General features: G+C 44.9%; 1 protein-coding gene across 12 annotated transcripts in view; it reads right to left on the reverse strand.

Annotated features, from left to right (window-relative positions):
* The window catches only part of ITPR1 (inositol 1,4,5-trisphosphate receptor type 1), a 377,196-nt gene that overhangs the window by 234,678 nt on the left and 120,485 nt on the right, over positions 1 to 22,033 (reverse strand). For 10 of the 12 annotated variants that reach the window (XR_014788558.1, XM_084840316.1, XM_084840314.1 and 7 more), the window contains 3 exons: positions 16,999 to 17,114; positions 2,509 to 2,595; positions 694 to 852 (listed from right to left, as the gene is read on the reverse strand). Coding sequence is in view for 11 of the 12 variants with exons in the window: in XM_084840316.1 (XP_084696442.1) it covers positions 694 to 852; positions 2,509 to 2,595; positions 16,999 to 17,114 (362 nt within the window). In the remaining variant the exon portion in view is untranslated. The remainder of the gene's footprint in view (positions 1 to 693; positions 853 to 2,508; positions 2,596 to 16,998; positions 17,115 to 22,033) is intronic. The other 2 variants (XM_084840319.1, XM_084840318.1) reach the window with 1 other exon arrangement.

Consider the following 22,033-nt stretch of genomic DNA (forward strand, 5'->3'; position numbering starts at 1 on the left):
TCAGTCGTGTCCGACTCTTCGTGACCCCATGGACCATAGCATGCCAGGCCTTCCTGTCCTGCGCTCTCTCCCGGAGCGTGCTCAAGTTCATATTCATTGCATCGGTGATGCTATCTAGCCATCTCATCCTCTGCCGTCCCCTTCTCCTTTTGCCTTCAGTCTTTCCCAGCATCAGGGTCTTTTCCAGGGAGTTTTCTCTTCGCATTAGGTGGCCAAAATATTGGAGCTTCACCTTCATTATCTGTCCTTCCAATGAGCACTCAGGGTTGATTTCCTTTAGGATGGACCACAAAAGCTTATGCCACAATAAATTTAAATTCCCATCACATTCCCAATCACTTTATGATCAGTAGACAAAGTACTTGTTGGTACACTACTATAAACCAACTTATCTTTAATATATTAATGTGTTCTTAAGTTAACAAAATGAGTTAGTATTTTCATAACCATTTCAAAGTCAGTGAAGATTAAAGCAGCTACTGTTCCAGTCTTTAAAAATGTTCCTTGTTTCCAAAACATTTGTTTCCATAGCAATTCACCTCCCACTCTCTGCAGTCCAGGAAAAAAAGAGGCACCAGTACTCTATATAAACTCCTGTGCATTAAATTAATCACAAGAAAGTATGCTACTGATGAAAAGCTTTGCAACATTGTATCACGCACACCATTTTGTCTGACGGTCCTGTAAACTTACACTATCTCCTATGGAACGCAATTTGTAGAATGGCTGTATATAAAACCAGGATCCCTCATTGCCAGCTTCATCCAGTGTCACCCTCATAGCATTCTTCTCTAGCAGAGCTGGAAGCCTTTTATTTACTGTCAAGTATTTGTTGCTTTTTAAATGCAAAAGCTAAAACGAAAAACAAAAAAAAAGAGGGTCACCACAGACAAGATTTTAAAACATTCTGCCCTAGGAACAATTACAAATATACTTTAATTCCTTAATGATTTTGACATTCCTGCACTGTTCACATTGAAGTTGAAAAATGGAAGACCATTTACTTTATAAAGCCCACTTAATAATATTCCATGCTAGTTGTAATGTACAGAGTTAAGCTACAAGTTGAGCACCTGACCCACAGTTCTTCCAGGAATACTGCTCACATGGAACAAAATCTGTAGAAGATCACTATAGTTAGAGCTTCCAAGGAGAACGCTTTAAAGCAGCCTTTCCCAACTTGTGCCCTCTGGATGTATTGGACAACAACTCCAATCATGCCCATTGGCTGAGTTGGTGGAGGATGATTGGGATTGTAGTCAAACACACCTGGAGAAAGGCACTAGGTTGGGGAAGGCTGCTCTGAACAGCGTTAAATGTCACTGAATGATACCCTCAGTATATTTTTAACTGCACAAAGCCTTTATAACTATGACTGCATTTATCCTTGCATCAGCCCTAGAAAGAATGCTACACTGAAAGCTGGTGTTCTACTTCCAGTACGTTTTAGGACTTAGCAGAGATTTTAACTTCGGTCTCCAACATTCAAAGCCACCACTCCAGTTAATGCACCAACCACATGACCCCTCAAAAGTAAGCTTATTGACTAGTTGACTGTCAAACAAAGTTTTGATAAAGCACAATGCCCAAGGTACCATGCTGACGTAGGGAAACAGCCCAAATTGCTGCACAACCTGTGGAGCATCAGTCAGCCCTGCTATGCCAATAGCAGCAGCCATTGAATTTGTACCATAATAGATCTCACAAAGCAACAGTCTGGCGTGGATTTTGATGAAGAGAGAACATGAGGAAATAGGCACAGAAATTACCTCACCATGGGATTTTAGCCACTACATAGCCAGGTCCCATAGCATGACCCTGCAAATGTAACACTTGGTAGCCATATTATTTGATGAAACAGTACCCTTGCAAGTAGCCTAGCAGGACTGACTTCTCCCACTTGCCAATAGGGATGTCACAAGCATTCCAACAGGTACCATCACAAAAGCATAAATCCTGTGAATGCCAAAGCCCAGTAATATACCTTGAGGCAGGAGAAGGAAACAGGTTTTGGTAGATGTTCCCCTCTTTCCTCAGTCCCAGGATCATACCAGCAGAAAATTGAGACTATTTGTGCCACTTCTTCCTGGCATACATGACCCAAATAGCATCACTGTCCCACTGGGATTCTAGGACTGGGATTCCTAGTCCCATCTCTTAACAGTGAATGATGCTCTGGCAGGTTCCTGGGAGTGCACGCCTCTGCCTGCCTGCCTTCTATCCCAGCCCCACAGGTAAGCTCTTGGGGGAAGTAGAGGGGGAACTGTGTGCTTTGCAAACACGAGCCTTTTAGGTTTGCTCAAAACCACAGAAGCTAGACTGTTTTCAAGTCAAACAAACAACAGGCTGTTCGTGTATCGCTACTTTCTCTAAGTATCTTTATTTGCTAAGAGAAGAAGTTGCAACTGCATCCAAGCAAGCTAGTCTATGCAGAACCTCGGTCACACAAGATTTCTAAACCCGGGATGCTACAACCATGGCAACACCTTGAGCCCAGCCACTGCATACCTGAATAACATTGCCATATTGGATAACCGTACCAAGCAGCTTCTTATTTTCAGTCTCGTTCTGCTTCTTCTCCAAATCTGCAGCATGCTAAAGTCAGAAAAAGAAAAAGATGTGCTGGTAAGACCAAGAAAATGTGCCACCGACTGCTTGCCTTCATAGAATCATAGAATAGTAGGGCTGGAAGGGGCCTACAAGGCCATCGAGTCCAACCCCCTGCTCAGTGCAGGAATCCAAGTCAGAGCATCCCTGACAGATGGCTTGTGAAAACATGAATCGGTTCTGTTACAAAGACTGTCAGGGAGGGGTGGGTAGGGATATCCGGTGCAGGGAAACCTGGCTGTCTTGGGGCTTGACAGATTTCCCTGGAGCCCCTGGCTTGGCTTGCATTTGCAAGCCAAGCAGCAGGCTCCCCACTGGACCTCGCAGACTCTCTGGTCGTTGTGTGCAAGTCTCCCTTCTCCCTGATGGGGTACGGCAGGGCAAAGAGAGACTCTTGCACCCAACGACCAACACTGGAATTGTCCAGCACCTGTCATTGCCACTGAGCGAAAGAATTGTGCAGAGCAGCTGGCAGTGGTGACGGCGGTGGCAGAAGTCCATGAGCTGTCTCAACTTGAGTTGAGTTGGGCCAGCTTGCAGACAAGTGAGCCGGACTCTGGGGGACCGAGCTGCCAAAAGCGCAGTGGGCTTGACCCCCAAGACAGATTCCTCCGACATCCCTACCTCTGGTTAACTATCACTGGTTAACTCATATTGGAGTCAGCTTCACCTAATTGTGGATGGTATTTATCAAACTGGCGCCCCATGCAGCTCTCACCCCTTGCCACTTCCTACAACCACTCAGTTCTTGCCTTGTTGGTAAGTGCATACTTACTAACACTAAGCCCAACCTCTTAGCCCAGGGTGAGGCAACCTTTTTGGGCCACAAGCACATTTGGCAATTTGAAAAACTGTCCTGGACTCTACCACAAAATGGCTGTCATGGGAGGCATGAGAAAGGACAAGTCAAAAGACTGGTAGAAGGCAGAGGTGGGGTCACAGCCCCAGTACATTAAAGAACTCCTTTGATCCCACAGTTTTCAGCACCAACAGAAACCTATTTCACAGCAATCTGAGCTGCCAGTAAGAAAACATGTTGTTGTTGATATTTTAAGTGAGAGGAGTAGGGCACCAAGAGAGGTGTCCAGGGGCACATTGGCGCCCACGGGCACCATGTTACCTACCTGCCCTAGCCTCTCTTGCTTTGGCATTGGAGGCAACCAAGAGCCTAGCAACAAGCCAGCCAAAATTAGATATCATCTACTGCTGTGGGTTTTATTTCACGTTGGAAAACTGACTTGCAGGCTGTTACAGCGGAAAAACGGGATATCCCTTTAAAATAAAGACATGTATGAATCTCTGAGGTCACAATTATGCCTACACAACAATGCTCTGAGTTCCAGCTGGAGGGTCAGTTGCTGCTTTTTATTTCAAAATGCTCTTGAGAGCATTTGGGGAGCAGAGAGGATTACAGAGATCACTGTTAGGTTCATAGTTAGGTTAGCTATGTGTTGTATTTACAGACAGGATGGCTTTATATTTCATTGTGTTCGCTAGTTGTTCAAGTGCTAGTAATTTGGGAAATTTAAGTAAATTAATAAATCAGGTGAGTCTTACATTTGACTGTGCTCCTTCATGCAGGCAAATCCATTTACCACATAGGAGACCCAATGTAATTGTATTTTATTGTAGGTTTTCTGTAGACAAGGTATGCCAATACATTTTGGGGAACCAAATACAAAAACATCTCTCTCTCCTGGGTATCGTAATTCGACTGGGGGAAGGGAGGGATATGGATCTCTTAACAGATAAAATTAGCCTTTCCTGAGCAAAATTAAAGATTAAAAGGCTAAGTAAGCTAGTAGGGGGCGGAGGAGAACTGAGCTGGATTACTTAAGGTGCAACCCTATGCATATTTAGACAGGAAAAAAAGCCCTACAACTCCCAGCACGACTCAGCCAGGCATGCTGGGACTCATAGGACCTTTTTCCTATCTAAACGTATGTAGCATTACACCCTTAGTTGTTCAAAGTTTAAGGTAATAGTAATTTCTGCAGAGAATGTGTGTAGGTTAATATGTTACATTTGACTGTGCTTTGTCCTGCAGGCAAAGCCATCTAGCAGGTAAGAAACTTTCACAGAGATACCCTCTTGCTTAGCTGTCACAAGTTAGCGACGCCTCCAGGCCATTAGAGAAGGAAACTGGAATAAGTCTGGCCTTGATAGAGCTGAAAAGAATTTGCTTTTAAAAAGTTCTCCTTCAAATTTTCATGTTTGAATTTTGATAGCAGGTCTAAGTAGGCTAATATATTACATTTGATTGTGTTCCTTCATTATGCGGGCAAAGACATTTACCAGGTAAGAGATCAAAACTAATCATATTATATTGTAGGTTTTCGACATAAAAGGTAAGTAAATGCATTGGGGGGAACTCAGATTCTCAGCCCAATCCAGTCACGCACCTCATCGACACAGACACACCCATTCCTTCCATTCATGAACTATCCCCTGACCCACATACACCCATCCTACCCAACTTCACACCACAAATACATATCTCCATGCACCAATCCCCCATTCCCCCACACACACCTTCCCATCCCCACACACCACATTCATCTTCTCCATGATGCTTGCCACACACATCTCCACACATACACCACACCCTATCTCTCCCCAACAAACTCCGTAACCCCACACACACATCCTTCCCCACCCATCTACACATCATGCCATATTCCCATACCCATATCCACATGCACCCATCTCCCCACCCTATACATGCACCACATATACACAAACATCTCCCACATCCATCCCCACAAACCACACACATATCACTGCTCACCCAAACAACCTGCACCCATCGCCACATAAGCAAACCCATTCACATATGATATCAACACACTACCACCCATCTCCCCTGCACACACAACACACACCCATTCAGCCCACCCCACACACCCCACACACCCCATCCCCCCACACATTCCACACACACACCCATCCCCCATCAACTCTCCATACAACAAACACCCATCTCCTCATCCACCCCCAGACACGCAACACACCCAGCCATCCACCCTCCACCCATATGCACCCATCTCTTCATCCATTTCCCCACACACAACACACAACCAATCACACCCTCACACCCAGCACACACCTATTGCTCATACAGCCCCACCTCACACAACATACACCCATAGAGCCCCCATACCCTCCCACATACAACACACACCCATCTACTCCATACGCCCCACACACAACACCCCAAACACAACACACCCCTATCCACCCCAATCCACCCCCAAGTGTGCATGTGTGTGTGCGTGCATGCGTCTGCATGTGTGAGAGAGAGAGCTTGTGCAACCATGTGTACAACTATCTGTGACCACATGGTCAAGTGTGCATGAGTGGACATGGGAGCATATTGGGAAGATTTGCAAGCATGTGTCCAAAGGAATATGTGTGAGTGCAAGTGTGGCTGAGTCAAGCAAGTATGTGTGACAGGGCACATGGCTGGGTGCATGTGGATGAGTAGAGGGCATGTGGGCAGCGTATGTGGGTGGTTGGGAAGTGTGTCTGAGCAACATGTGTGTGCTGGTGGGGAGGAGGGGTGCATGAGCTATGTGGGGATGGGGTATGTGAAGGCTTTTGTGTTGGTGTGCAAGTGATATCTCTGTTGGTGTGTGAGCATGGGTGAGTGAGCAAGCATATGCGATGGGGTGTGTGGACAGGGATGTTTGTATGGGGCTTGTGAGTTTGCATGAACTAGGAGTATTTGTGTATGTGTGGGAGATATATGAGTGGGGGTGGGATTATATTTGTTTGGTGTACTTGTGTGTGATATGTGTGTGTGTGTGTGTGTGTGTGTGGTTTGTGTGGATGGCATTTGTGGATGGGGGGATGGGTGTGTGTTGTGTTCTAGATCTACACATACACAGATGTGGGAGAATGGGTATCTGTATACATATGCCTGTGTTCATGACTGTGTGTATAACACACTGGTCGGTCCAGTTGCTCCAGAACTGCTGCAGCATTCTAAGGCCTCCTGTGAGGCCTTGCAAGGCACCTTACAGAAAAAATTGATAGGATTAGGAATGTGATTCCATGTGCTGTGGATACAGTTAGTGAGCAAGAGGCGGCCTGTGGCAAACCAGTTTTGTGGGATAGGTTCCAGCTTCTTCCTTCTGATGAAGTGGACAAGGTGCTTTCATCTGTAAGGCCCACCACCTGCTTACTTGATCCTTGCCCATCTTGGCTCATTATGAGCTGCAGAGAGAGATTGGGTGAGGGGATCAGGGAGGTGGTGAACGCCTCCCTTGAGGAGGGAGTGATGCCATCAGCCCTCAAGGAGGCAGTGATAGGACCCCTCTTGCAGAAGCCCTCCTTGGATCCTCAAGTTCTGAACAACTTTCGCCCAGTTTCGAATCTGCCATTTTGGGGCAAGGTGATTGAGCGGGTGGCGATGCAGTTGAAGGCACACTTGGAAGAAGCCGATTATCTTGATACATTTCAATCAGGCTTCAGGCCTGGGCATGGGACAGAAATGGCCTTGGTCGCCTTGGTGAATGATATGAGGAGGGCTCTGGACAGGGGTGAATGATCCTTCCTTGTTCTCCTCGACCTCTCAGTGGCTTTTGATACCGTTGACCATGGTATCCTCCTGGACCGCCTGGAGGGGTTGGGCATTGGGGACACCGTATTACGGTGGTTCCAGTACTTCCTCTCCAGCAGGTACCAGAGGGCAGCAGTGGGAGAGGAGGTTTCAGACCCATGGCCGCTCACTTGTGGGGTGCCACAGGGTTCCATCCTCTCCCTGATGCTATTTAACATCTATGTGAAGCCGCTGGGGGGTAACATCAGGAGGTTTGGGGTGCGGTGTCATCAATATGCGGATGACACGCAGCTCTACCTCTCATTCAAATCTTCACCAAGGCTGGCTGTAGAATCCCTGTCCAAATGTCTGGAGATGGTGAGTGGCTGGATGGGGAGGAATAAGCTGAAGCTGAACCCTGACAAGATCAAGGTACTTTTGGTGGGAGACAAGAGAAGGTTGGGGGATGCTGACGTAGTGTTGAATGGGGTACGGCTACCCTTGAAAGACCAGGTACACAGCCTGGGGGTCATTTTAAACTCCCAGCTGTCCATGGAGGCTCAGGTGTCAGCTGTGAGCCAGACAGCGCTGTACCAACTCCATCTGATATGGTGCCTGCGTGCCTACCTTCCCAACCATCTGCTCCCATCGGTAGTACATGCCCTGGTCTCCTCTTGTCCAGACTACTGTAATGCGCTCTATGTGGGGTTACCCTTGAAGTTGGTTTGGAAGCTGCAGCTGGTACAGAACGCAGTGGCTCACCTGATCAAAGGCAGCCGCCAGTGAGATCACATCACTCCAGTGCTGAAGGAGTTGCACTGGTTACCAGTTGTTTTCTGGGCCAAATTCAAGGTGTTGGTTTTGACCTTTAAAACCCTATATAGTTCTGGCCTAGCCTATCTTAAGGAACGCCTCCAGCAACAGCAGACAGGCCGCTTAACAAGCTCAGCCTTGGATGGTCTTCTCTCTGTCCCATCAGCCAGGACTGCTAGACTGATGAGGACGAGGGAGAGGGCCTTCTCTGTGGGTGGCCCCTACTCTGTGGAACTCCCTCCCTAGGGAACTCCGCCATGCCCCCTCTTTAATGAGCTTCCGCCGTGCATTAAAAACATGGTTGTTCAGGCAGGCATTTGGGGTGGGTTAGGGTATTTTTAGAAATATTAAGTTTTTAATGTAGAATTTTATTCTTTTAAGCTGTTTCTAATATTGTACATTGCCCAGAGTGACTGGGTAACTAGCCAGATGGGCGATTAATAACTTAAATAAATAAATAAATAAATAAATAAATAAAATATATGTACATTTCAAACTGTGGTGCTGGAGAAGACTCTTACGAGTCCCCTGGACTGCAAGGAGGTCAAATCAGTCCATCCTAAAGGAAATCAACCCTGAGTGCTCATTGGAAGGACAGATACTGAAGCTGAAGCTCAAATATTTTGGCCACCTAATGCGAGGAGAAAACTCCCCGGAAAAGACCCCAATGCTGGGAAAGATTGAAGGCAAAAGGAGAAGGGGATGGCAGAGGATGAGATGGCTAGATAGCATCACCGATGCAATGAATATGGACTTGAGCACGCTCCGGGAGAGAGCGCAGGACAGGAAGGCCTGGCGTGCTATGGTCCATGGGGTCACAAAGAGTCAGACATGACTGAACGACTGAACAACAAAAATGTATATGTTTGTGTGTATGGGTTGAATGAGCATGTGTGTGTGTGTGTGTATAGGATTATGTATGTGTGTGGCCAGGTGTGCATGTGTAGGGGATGGGTATGTATGTGTAAATGTGGATGGAGCATTTTGTGTGTGTGGGGGGGTAGCATGTGGCATATGTGCGTGTGGATATATATGGTGTGTGGGTAGAAGGGGGATGGATGTACATTTCTGTGTGAGAGGTGATGGAGAGGTGGATGTGAGGATGAATGTGTGCTGTCTCTATGTAGTTGGGAGATAGATGTTTGCTGAGGTGGCTGGGTATGTGGTGTGTGTGTGTGTGTATTGGGGGATGGGTGTATGTGTGTAGGTTGAGGAAGGGATGCGTATTGTGCAGTGGTGTGGATGGGATGGTTGTGTATGTGGGGAGCGGTGTGTTTGCATGTGTTTACTGTATGTGTGACAGATGGGTGCATGTTGTGTATTTGTGGGGGTAGGACAGGAGTTCTATGTATTGTATGTGTAGGGGGAGTGTGTGTTGTGTGTATATGAGGGTTAGGTGTGTGTTGTCTGGGTGGGTGAATGGATGGTGTGTGTGGTTGTGGTTGTGAGATGGGTGTTATGAGTGGGCTGATGTTGTTCTGGGAGGATGGGTCTGTGTGGTGTGCCGAGTGGTTGCGTGTGGTGTGTGTAAGTTGGGGTATGGATGTCTGCTCTTGGCGGATGGGTATGAAGTGTGGGGTGTATTTGGGTGGGGGTTCAGCGTGTTGTCTGTGTTGTGTATAGCTGAGGGTATGAGTGGATGGGTAGGTGTTGTGTATTTTGTGCATGTGAATGGGGGATGTATGTGCGCTGTGCGGGTGATGGGAAGGGGATGGGGGTTGTGGGATGCCTGGGGTATGGGGGTATGGGTGGCGAATGGGTGTGTGTTGTGTGCGTGGATGGATGGGTTGTGTGTATGTGTATAAAGGGGATGCTGGAGATGGGTGTACATTGTCTGTGTGTGGGGGATCAGTGTGTATTGTGTAGGGGCAGGTGGGAGAAGTGGCATGTTTTTGGTTTGTGAGTGCAAGGGATGGGGTGGGGGATGTGTGTGAATGGGGAAAGGGTATGAGTTTGGGGGGATAGGTTATGTTGTAGAGGATGGGTATATGATTTGTATCACGTTTGTCTGTAGGGGGTGGATGTTGTGGGGGCGGATAGGGGTATGTTATGTATAGAGGTACATGGGGTTGATGGGTGTGTATTGTGTCTGAGATACAGTGTGTTTTGTGCATGGGGTAGATTGGTGTGTGTTGTGGGAGGAGGGGGGAAAGGGTGTGCAGTGTGTGTGGGATGAATGGGTGTGTGCTGTATGAGAAGGGGGTGGATGGGGGGATAGGTGTGTGTTGTGTGTGAGAGGGTGGATGGGTGTGTGTTATGTGGGGGTGGATGGGGAATGTGTGTTTTTTGTCTGTAGGGGTGGATCGGGTAGATAGGTGTGTGTTGTGTGTGGGAGGGGTTGAGAGGGATAGGGAGTGTTGTGTGAGGTGAGGGGATGAGTGTGTCTTGTGTGTGAGGGCTGGACAAGCGTGTGTTGTGTTACATATTTTTCTATGACTAAATTTGCATAAAACTCTGGAAAGTTAAAAAAAAAAAAAAAACCCAAACAGTCCACAACTCTGCAGAATCCATGTGACTTGGGGAAAGCCATTCCACTGCAGAATTTGCAGGTTGGGTTCATAGAAATCTGAACTCATTTGATTCTGGTGTGGATTTCTCCGACATCCCTAAGTCAGACATATGTGGTAGAAGTAAAGTCCATATTGTGGATTAGTGTTAAAGGCAGGTCCCATGCCTGAAAAACCAGAAGGCTACATTTAAAAAAACAATTAGCTTTATTTATACATGAAAGCATTTTTGTTCAAAAAAAACCAAACTGGGTTTAATTCCCCAAGAATGCAACTATTATTAAAACTAGTGGCTATTCAAATATCTGGTAACTGACATTAGGAATAAAAGTGCTATGCACAGATGACCATTTGTGGGTTAGTCCCAAGTCTTTGCAACCATTTTAGGAATCATTTCCATACACAGAGACATTGGCTGAACAAGAGACCAAATGATGTACAGCAACTGCTTATGGTGCATTACAAAGGAATAAAGAGCCCTGCTCTCAGGAAGAAAGGCATCTTTCTTCTGTCGCAGAATTCATCCTAAGACAAACAGTCCTTCTTGAGGGACTGCTGAACAGGCTAGCAAGCTTTCCATGAAAACATGCTGAAAATGACTGTACGTCGCTTATCAATTCAAGCCATATTAGGAGTGATATGCTTTAAACAACCATAAGAGTAGAAAAAAGATTGCACAGGAAGAATACGAAAATCAAATAACTGTATACTGCCATCCATCCCTTTAAAAAAAGAAAAAAGTTCTTACAAAGGAAGTATTTTCCTCCACTTTAAAGTGTTTCTTACAATTCAGTCTTTTTATAAGGAAGCACTTTTTGAAAGGGATTAAGGCAGCAAACCTGTGGGTTGCGCCCTGGGTACTCATAACCCCCCAACTTTGAGGCTCGAGAGTATCCTATGCAGAGAGGGAGGTGCCTTGCGCCTCCCACACTGCATTTTAGCTAGCCCACCTAGGGGAGGCTTTGGGGAGGGAAGGGGGTTGGGGCGGCCATAGGAAAAATGGAAGGGATGCTGCCGATCTCCTCTCCTCTCCCAGGAACAGCACCTTCTACCCATGTCTGTACTCCTTTTTATGGGTGCAGAGAAGCAGCCAGTGCGGTTCTCTCCACGCCAGCTATGAAAGCGAAGGGATGGGGAGCACGGTTCCCTGGCTCCGAGCTCAAAGCCCTGTCTATGAGCTCGGAGCCAGGAAACTGAAAAATCCTATGTCCCCCAGATGCTGTCTAGGAGCCATAGGACTGCTTCCTCCATGGAGGTATAGAATCCCATAATCCTTCATACTCCAAATCACAACCTTCCTCAAGTATTAGGACAGAACTATCTCAAATCAAGGAATATTCTCAAGAAAGAGAATCCTAAAATATGGTCACTGTCTACAGCTAGCAAAGTTATTACATTTATCTAAATCCATTTCAGCCTGGCTGCAGGTCCAGCTTTGGAACAGAAACAGCCTTGGATGCCCTAGTAGACCATCTATACTGGGAACTACACAGGGGGAGTAAATCTCTGTTAGTTCTGCTGGACCTTAGGTCCAGAAGGATACAATTGACATGGTATCCTTCTGGACTGGATGGGACTTGGAGACACAGTGTTCTGATCCTTCCTTAGGTGGGCAGCTTCAGAAGGTGGCACTGAGGGACTCCTTTTTTATGCCTTGGCCTTTGGGGTCTCATAGGGTCCATCTTTTCTCCCATGCTGTTCAACATCTACATGAAACCAATGGAAGAGTTCATCTGGAGATTCGGAATTTGATGTCATCAGTATTTGCTCGACACCAAACTCTCCCTCTTCTTTTTATCTTTTAGGAAGGCTGCAGAAGTCTTGAAGCAGTGCCTGGAGGCAATAATGGACTAGATGGGGGCAAACAAATGGAAGCTTAATACAGGCAACACAGAAGTGCTTTTGGTGAACAAAGCTGATCCAGGGATAGGGATTCAACTTGCATTAGATGGGGTATCACCCTCCTGGAAAATGCAGTTCATAGTTTGATATTCTGGACATGGCCTTACCATGGATAAGCAGGTGCCATTCTCACTCCTGAGAATGGCAAATCTGGCCAGGGTGACACATGCTTTAGTTATATCATGTCTGTATTATTGTAACCTGCTCTACATAGGATAACCAATGAAGACTGTCCAGAAACTACAATTGGTACAGAATGCAGTAGCCAGGCGGTTAATGGTGACTGTGTATAGGAAGTATGCAACTCCCTTAGTGAAACAACGGTACCGGCTTCCACTTGTTTTTGGGCCCAATTCAAAATGCTGGTGATGAATTTTAAATACTTTCACAATTTGGGACCAGGATATCTGAAAGACTGCCTACTCCTGCATGATTGTACCTTCATCAATGTGTCCCAATGTCCCCAGGTATATGCTTAGTTAGGACCTGGGAGAGAGCCTCAGAAAGTCAGAATATAAATGTTTTTAACAACAACAACAACATAATACATTTACAGATTCAAGGGTTAGGCGTAGAACACATATAGACTAACTGTTTTAGTTGTTCAGATATTTTAATAAATTATCATGAGCTTTCATGGGTTACATCCCACACTATCAGATGTTACAAGTGGGAGTGGAGGCTTTGAGTCTGAAAGGACAGTTAAACAGGTAGGTCTGCAGCAAGCAAATTCTATTCTCTTAATGTGACCATTACAAACCACAAGGTACACTAAAAGTTATGGCATAATACTTGTATGTTTAGTTATTGAATAGAAACATATATGTGCAATATGTATCAACATGGCCAAAAACAAACAATATACAGATATTTTATAGACCGGGATACTACTGCTCTTTTTGTCCCACTTGAAGATGAAAAGTGCAGTAGATAATTATTTCTTGTATGTAGCAATGTCTAATTGCTTGTAAGCAAATTGTTAAACCCTGACCAGCTATCAGAAATAGACATTAAAAATGAGCACCTAAAATGATGAAAAGGCTTACATGCAGAAATAATGATCAACTTTGGAGTACTGCATCTTTCCATTGCTGAGCAATCAAACCAAGCATTATATGTAATGTCCACTAGATGTCAGCTTTTCAAAAGGAGTATTGATTTTCAATGCTAGTCAAAAACTCCAGCGTCCCAGATTCCTAAATCCCTTAAATGGCATTAGCTTAAAATAACCTGACCCTTAGCATTGGTTGATCTACAGCAGAAGATCCTGAATTCCATCAGTAGACACGAAAGCAAAAATGCAAGTGATTAACTATTGGAGTTTAACATTTCCTTAAAGATTACTATAACCACACAACACAAAAGTAGTAAAACAGGAAAATGCTTTTAAGTTACACAAAGACTTCACCAGGAATTCTCTATGAACAGTCCTCACTCAGAGTTTTGTCTGCTACTACACTGACAGAAACTGGCCCAAATGTACCACAGCACCTCTTCTCAGGAACCATTATCTATGTCCAGAGGCATAGCAATGTTGGTTTGATGCAGCAAAAAAACCAAAGTGTGTTAAAGACTAACACATTTATTATGGCATAAGCTTTCATGGACTAGAGTGGGTTCCAGTTCACATAAGCTTAAAGGTGCCACAAGACTCTTGATTGCCTGTGTCTATGACCCAGAGGCATATGCTTCAGCTGTACACCAAGCAAGAGTTTTTCTTCAGTATTATTTTCCCTTCAACAATTTGTCACAATTTGTTCAAAGCGCTTTTTTATATTCCTGTGTGTTTCAGTGTGGGAGTTTGACAAAAGAAAGCTTCCCCCGTTCTCCAAATACATGCATGCACGCGTGCACACCCCCCCCTCTGGTGGCTATGATGGTGTGCTCATATGTCTCTCTGGATGATGGCCTTCTGCTGAAAAACCTTGTGCATGTCAAAAATCTCTCACTTGACCAGTACTGTTAAATATGGGCTGAGATCCAAAGACTTGCCTAGGCTTGTCCAATGCATTTTTTAACGTTTCTTTTCTTTGAACAACCTGGGCTGTATCAAACTATTTTTGAAATTCCCTTCAGTTTCAAAAACATGTCATGGGACATGGTGGGTTGCCATGAATTTTTTTTTTTTTTTTTAAAGACTGTCTTTATCTGCTGTGACTAGAGTTAAGGTATATAAGCATTCAGTGAGGGATTCCTTTAAAATACATGTAACTGCCCTATAACAAGGTCAAGCCAGTAGTAATTATTTCCCAAGAATAAATTAAAAGTTAATACACAATTATACACACTGCTGGTTCTTTGGATTAACGCTGGCTCATTCTTTTCCCAGAAGAACTTAACACATAGTCCAGGGAGCATTTTATTTGTTCTAGCTAGACAGAAAGGCTAGAAGTTATAGCCATAAATTGTGCCTACACCAGAACTAGATTTTGAACACATGATATTAAGTTAAAAATTAATGAGCACCTGAACGTGTGATTCTGTTAATGTCTACTCAGAAGTAAGCCACATTGAGTTCAGTGGGACTTACTCCAGGTCAGTGAATATAGGACTGCAGCTTTCATTATAACCATGGAATGATACAAAATTCTTTCAGAAAGGACAGAATTAGGGCAAAGAGGAAACTCAAATTTCTCATCTGTTTTCTTAAAAAGGAATGACTTTTTTAATGGAATAACAACAGTATTCATGCTGTGGCTTGTTTCACTTGTTAAAAATACACTTTTTTCTCAGCTTGTGAGTTTCACTTTGTGCAAAGTAACAACAGTTTGCTTTTCCTGTACTACATATAAAGCTAGCTACAAATTGCAACAATATGAGAATTTAAAAGTATCTGGCTTCAGGTATTAAGTTCTATTTTTAAAATAAGGCAGACATATAGCTAAGGCAGACATAAAGTTTTCTTCACAATCTAAGTGAATTAAGGTACAATCCTATGCAGGTTTGGACAGAAAGAAGGCCTACAACTCCCAGCGTGCCCCAGCCAACATGCATAGGATTGTGCACTTAGTTTCCTTTCAAAATGGTCAAACCAACATTCATTTATAATAACAAATATCCGAATCTCAACTAGAGATGAGGGCGAGAGAGGGGCAAAGCTTAACTTCTAAAAGGAACAGACTCTGACTCAGTCAACCTGGCAAACAAACTTTCATGAAGTTCAAGTGCTTCCAGCATTAGGCTCTTTATTAGAAGCAATTATAAAAAGGTTTTGTAAGCTTGTTTTGCAGAGTTCCTCTCAGCAATTTAATAATTCAGGTCTGAGGAGAACACCTTCTCCTATCTCGAATGGTGTAAGCATTATCTCCCTGTACTGCTAGGCTCTTCCTACACTGAATGTATTCAAGCTTCTTGCCTCTCATGTCTATGTTATAATGTTCTTCCACACTTCTGTTGCTATGTTGCTGTGAAAAAAAATCAGCCCCAATTTTCTCAGCCTTTGCAACTCTGCACGTGCTGTGAGTTGCATGGACGCACCCCACTCCCACCTACCTGCCACCATACCCCTTGCCAGCCATACGTTTGGCAACCTTAAGAAGGGAATGTGTATGTGGATGAGTCTTATGCATGCATTTCTTGCAGCTCGTTGGCACATCAGCAGCAGGGTTTGAAACTAACCCACACATCCTATAATCCCTTCACATGTGCTTTCAACATGCAAGGGGAGTTATAGGAACCCCTCTGTTTTGACTTGCATGCAGCTTCTTTACTTCCCCACAACCAGTGCCTCATTGTGTAGGTAAGCTCTTTTATGTTATTTCCACAAGGATTTCTAGAGCATTAGTTCAGAAGCTGTTCCGACCTTAAACCATTTACAATTATGAAGACTATTATCTAGGTCTAGAATTGCCAAGTTAAAACCTGGAAATCTGTGCGGTACCTTTACGTTTCCCACTATAATAGAAGACAAGGAAGCCAAAGCTTCTCCTGCCTTTTCCTACATTCTTTCCCACTTGCTGTAATGAGCATTGCTCCAGGTGTTCAGCACAGCACATGGGCAGAGAGAACAGAGAGAGGAACAACAACAAAAAGGCTGCAGCTCCTTCCTTTGCCACTGTCCTGGGAAATGTAAGGGATCTCTGTGTGACAACCTTGGCAGTATTAATATTTTTACTACCACCACACTAGCACTTTGCAAAATTTTAAAATGCTTTGCAATCTTTGCTGAGTTTTGATTTATTATTATTCCCCTTTTTACAAAGACATTGAGATTGAGCAACACCACCCAAACTCACACACTGTGTTGTATCCAGGATCTGCCTTCTACAGATGGAAGGGCTCTGCTCACAGAAGGTACCTCAACTGATTTCTGAGGATCCCCCCTCCCTGCCCGCAACACAACTCACCCCATTCAGCAGGGTCCCCTGACCTAGTGTGTCGGATTTTCAGGGGACATGGGGGGATGCCATGGGGGGTGGGGAGGAAGTTTACTTCTGCCATCCCCATTGCATGTGCCTACGTCTGGATCCAATCCAATGAACTCACAGACAGCGTAGAAGCCATGTCAAACTTCAACCACCTACTGCTCTTAAAACACCACACACATACGCTCCACATGTAGCCAACCATGAAGCTATGTAATTCGGGAAATACCATAAAATAAAGCTCAAACTCAGTGCTCATACTCACATGTAATTTGTTGAGCAACACTGCATCGGTTGTGCTGTTGGCTCCTGGTTTAGCAGCTTTCCAAAACTGCTTCTGTGCAGAATAACGATTCATAGGGCATAATTTAAAGAGGCAATCTACGAAGAGACATAACAATGAGATTGTTTTAGCCAAGCTTATATGTGCTACTACTTTTAATATTGTACACTCATTTTAAAATTTAGGAAGATGTTTTGAAGGAAACTGTAGGAAAACAAGCCACAGCATGAATTATCGGTTTCAAATTTTAAAAGATTGTTCAATGAAGCCAAGCTCTCCTCGCCTGCCTTTGGCAAAAGAAAGGTATACATTTTACCTGATGACAATGACAAGGAGTTATTATGCTATATCCCAACAATCTTAACTATTATTCAGATGAGTCACTTTGGCTCCAGGCACTGCCACCAAGGCCACTTGGGGGGCCTTTTCTGAGCCATTGGGGGGTGGACTTGATTCTGCTAGATGCCTTTTGGAGCCTCTCCTCCTCCTCCCTCTCATCCAAGGAAGGTCTCAAATCAGTCACCAAGTCAAACTCTGATAGGTTCACTTGGTCCTTTGGACATTTCTACATGACGCTTTTATTCCACACCTTTACTGGAGCTTCTGCTTCCTGATTCTGTGCTGGATTAAGATCGGCTCCTTTACATGTGACTTTTTCCAGGATTTTTTTTCTCTGCCTTTCTATACATTTCCTTACAACCACTAGATTGCACTGTGGTATAGCAGAATTGCACATTTACACAAGACTTCTATGGCAGGATTGAGAGAAAATCTAGACGTTTCTCATTATGAAAAAAACCGTGATAATGGTTGCAAAGAGCGGGAGATGCTTTAGAGGATGACGACGCCATCTAAAAGACCCACAAACTACTGTGAGTGAGCAATCACAAGCGCACAATAAAAACTTGATGTAGAAATGTCCTTTGATTGGGATGGATCTCTTCCTTCTCACTGAAAGAGTGCTCTACTCACTGCTGTAAAATTGCCCAGCCCAGGTCCACACTGTGCACTCTCCTGCCTCTGCATTCAATTTCCTCTAAATCTCTAGTGCCTGTGCAGTGCACACCTGCAGCCAGCCAGTTACATTGCTCTGTGCCTCTTAGGCTTGTCCCCTACCATAGCTAATCAGCTGATTGCTCCTGCATTATCCTCTCCCTACCACCAGCCACCTTGCAGCTGATGTGCAGCAGGTCTCCCAACCTCCCCAAACAAGCCTCCTCCAGTAGTCCAGGTAACAATAGCCTACCCACCACTAAAGCAAACAAGGCAAAGCTTGAGAGCCCCTGCTGAGAATGAGCAGCAACTGAAAAGAGAGCGAGAGAGGGAGAGAGAGAGGCAGAGAGGTGATTGGGAGACAATGCTATATCCAGTGAAGGTTTTACTGTTTGCAAGCTGCCATGGGCAATTTTTGACTGATAAACACTACCAAGTGGTGACATTTGACTATAAAAATCAAGCATGTGCATGCGTGTGTATTGCTGTCCAGGTTTAATTGTTTCTAATTCTATTACACAGAAAAAACATTTAGGGCACAATCCTACGGCGGAGCCCCTTCATGGATCACTGCCTTGTTGTGAAGGGGCTTGCGTAACTCAGTGAAGCCATAAGCTATGCCGTGCAGGGCCACCCAAGACGGACAGGTCATGGTGGAGAGTTCTGACAAAATGTGGTCCACTGGAGAAGGAAATGGCAACCCACTCCAGTATTCTTGCCAAGAAAACCCCATGGAACGTATCACAAGGCTAGAAGAGATGACACCGGAAGATGAGCCCCTCAGGTCAGAAGGTGTCCAATATACTACTGGGGAAGAGCAGAGGGTATTTCCAAGTAGCGCCGCAAAGAGTGAAGCGGCTGGGCCAAAGCCGAAAGGACACTCAGCTGTGGATGTGTCTGGTGGTGAAAAGAAAGTCCGATGCTGTAAAGAACAATATTGTTTAGGAACCTGGAATGTAAGATCAATGAATCAAGGTAAGCTGGAGGTGGTCAAACATGAGATGGCAAGATTGAACATCGACATCTTGGGAATCAGCGAACTAAAATGGACAAGCATGGGTGAATTTAATTCAGGTGACCATCATATCTACTACCGTGGGCAAGAATGCCTTAGAAGAAATGGAGTAGCACTCATAGTCAACAAAAGGGTGGGAAAAGCAGTACTGGGGTACAATCTCAAAATCAATATATTGATCTCAGTACGAATCCAAGGCAAACCATTCAACATCACAGTAATTCAAGTCTATGCCCCAACCACTGAGGCCGAAGAAGCTGAGGTTGATTGGTTCTATGAAGACCTACAACACCTCCTAGAACTAACACCAAAAAAAGGTGTCCTCCTCATCATAGGGGATTGGAATGATAAAGTAGGAAGTCAAGAAATCCCCGGGATAACAGGCAAGCATGGCCCTGGTGTACAAAATGAAGCAGGACAAAAGCTAACAGAGTTTTGCCAAGAGAACATGCTGATCATAGCAAACACTCTTTTCCAACAGCACAAGAGGCGACTCTACACATGGACATCAACAGATGGTCAATACTAAAATGAGATTATGTACTTTGCAGCCAAAGAAGAAGCTCTATACAGTCAGTAAAAACAAGACCTGGAGCTGACTGTGGCTCAGATCATGAGCTGCTGCTTGCAAAATTTCGGCTTAAATTGAAGAACGTAGGGAAAACCACTAAACCATTGAGGTATGACCTAAATCATATCCCTTATGAATATACAGTGGAGGTGACGAACAGATTTCAGGGATTAGACCTGATGGACAGAGTGCCTGAGGAACTATGGATGGAGGTCCGTAACAAAGAAAAAGAAATGCAAGAAAGCAAAGTGGCTGACTGATGAGGCTTTACAAGTAGCTGAGGAAAGAAGGGAAGCGAAAAGCAAGGGAGAAATGGGAAAGACTAGAGATCTCTTCAAGAAAATCAGAGATCTCAAGGGAACGTTTTGTGCAAAGACGGGCATGATAAAGGACAAAGAAGGCAGAGACCTAACAGAAGCAGAGGAGATTAAGAAGAGGTGGAAAGAATACACAGAAGAACTATACAGGAAAGATCGTAATGTCCCTGATAGCTATGATAGTACGGTCACTGAACTTGAGCCGAACATCCTAGAGAGTGAAGTCAAGTGGGCCTTAGCAAGCATTAGTAACAACAAAGCTAGCGGAGATGACAGTATTCCAGCTGAGCTATTTAAGATCCTAAAAGATGATGCTGTTAAAGTGCTGCACTCGATAGGCCAACAAATTTGGAACACTCAACAATGGCCACAAGACGGGAAAAGGTCAGTTTACATTCCAATTCCAAAGAAGGGCAATGCCAAAGGGTGTTCAAACTACCGCACAATTGCGCTCATTTCACATGCCAGCAAGGTTATGCTCAAAATCCTACAAGCTAGGCTTCAGCAGTATGCGAACCAAGAACTACCAGAAGTACAAGCTGGGTTTCGAAGAGGCAGAGGAACTAGAGATCAAATTGCCAACATTTGCTGGATCATGAAGAAAGCAACAGAGTTCCAGAAAAATGTCTATTTCTGCTTCATTGACTATGCTAAAGCCTTTGATGGTGTGGATCACAACAAACTCTGGCCAATTCTTAAAGAGATGGGAGTGCCCGACCACCTTATTTTTCTCCTGAGAAACCTGTACGAGGGTCAAGAAGCAACAGTAAGAACCGGACATGGAATAACCGATTGGTTCAAAATTGGGAAAAGAGTACGACAAGGCTGTATATTGTCGCCCTGCTTATTTAACTTATATGCAGAGTACATCATGAGAAACACCAGGTTGGATGAATCACAGGTCGGAATTAAGACTGCCAGGAGAATTATCAACAACCTCAGATACGCAGATGATACTACCCTAATGGCAGAAAGCGAAGAGGATCTAAAGAGCCTCTTGTTGAGGGTGAAAGAGGAGAGTGCAAAAGCTGGTTTGAAACTCAACATTAAAAAAACGAAGATCATGGCATCTGGCCCCATCACTTCCTGGCATATAGAAGGGGAAGAAATGGAAGCAGTGACAGATTTTACTTTCTTGGGCTCCGAGATCACCGCAGACGGTGACTGTAGCCATGACATTAAAAGACGCTTGCTCCTTGGGAGGAAAGCTATGGCAAACCTAGACAGCATAGTAAGAAGCAGGGACATCACCTTGCCAACAAAGGTTCATATAATCAAAGCTATGGTTTTCTCAGTAGCAACGTATGGCTGTGAGAGCTGGACTATAAGGAAGGCTGAGCGCCGAAGAATTGATGCTTTCGAACTGTAGTGCTGGAGAAGACTCTTACGAGTCCCCTGGACTGCAAGGAGGTCAAATCAGTCAATCCTAAAGGAAATCAACCCTGAGTGCTCATTGGAAGGACAGATATTGAAGCTGAAGCTCAAATACTTTGGCCACCTAATGCGAAGAGAAAACTCTCTGGAAAAGACCCTGATGCTGGGAAAGATTGGAGGCAAAAGGAGAAGGGGATGGCAGAGGATAAGATGGCTAGATAGCATCATTGATGCAATGAATATGGACTAGGGCACACTCTGGGAGAGAGCGCAGGACAGGAAGGCCTGGTGTGCTATGGTCCATGGGGTCACGAAGTCAGACACGACTGAATGACTGAACAACAACAACCTATGGCGGAGGCTTACAGGCATCCTATAAAGAGCGGGAGGAGTGGCAGAGGTGATCTTTGCCTCCACGCTCCTCCCCCTGTGCATTTTGGCTAGATGGGCTTTTTTGATCATCTAGCTGGAGCACATTGGAGCAGGAGGGAAGGAGGAGGCTGGGGAAGCCTCTGGATATGTCATATCCCAGGTTCCCCAGTCCCCTCCCCTCCAGCACACCAACTTTACCCCCTCCCCTTTGCGACCTCAGAGAGGCAACTGGTGCTGTTCTCTCTGTGCTGGCTGTGAGGGGGAGAAGGCAGGGAGCATGGATTCAGTGTCTCCAACCTTGGATCCAGGAATCCGTATGATCCTATATCCCCCACTCCCGACTCTGTCTAGGGGCCATAGGATTGCTCCCTCCAA

Source organism: Heloderma suspectum, chromosome 2 (assembly GCF_057233095.1).
Source record: "Heloderma suspectum isolate Gila_16-S chromosome 2, 16-S_ref, whole genome shotgun sequence".
Taxonomy (NCBI): Eukaryota; Metazoa; Chordata; class Lepidosauria; order Squamata; family Helodermatidae; genus Heloderma; species Heloderma suspectum.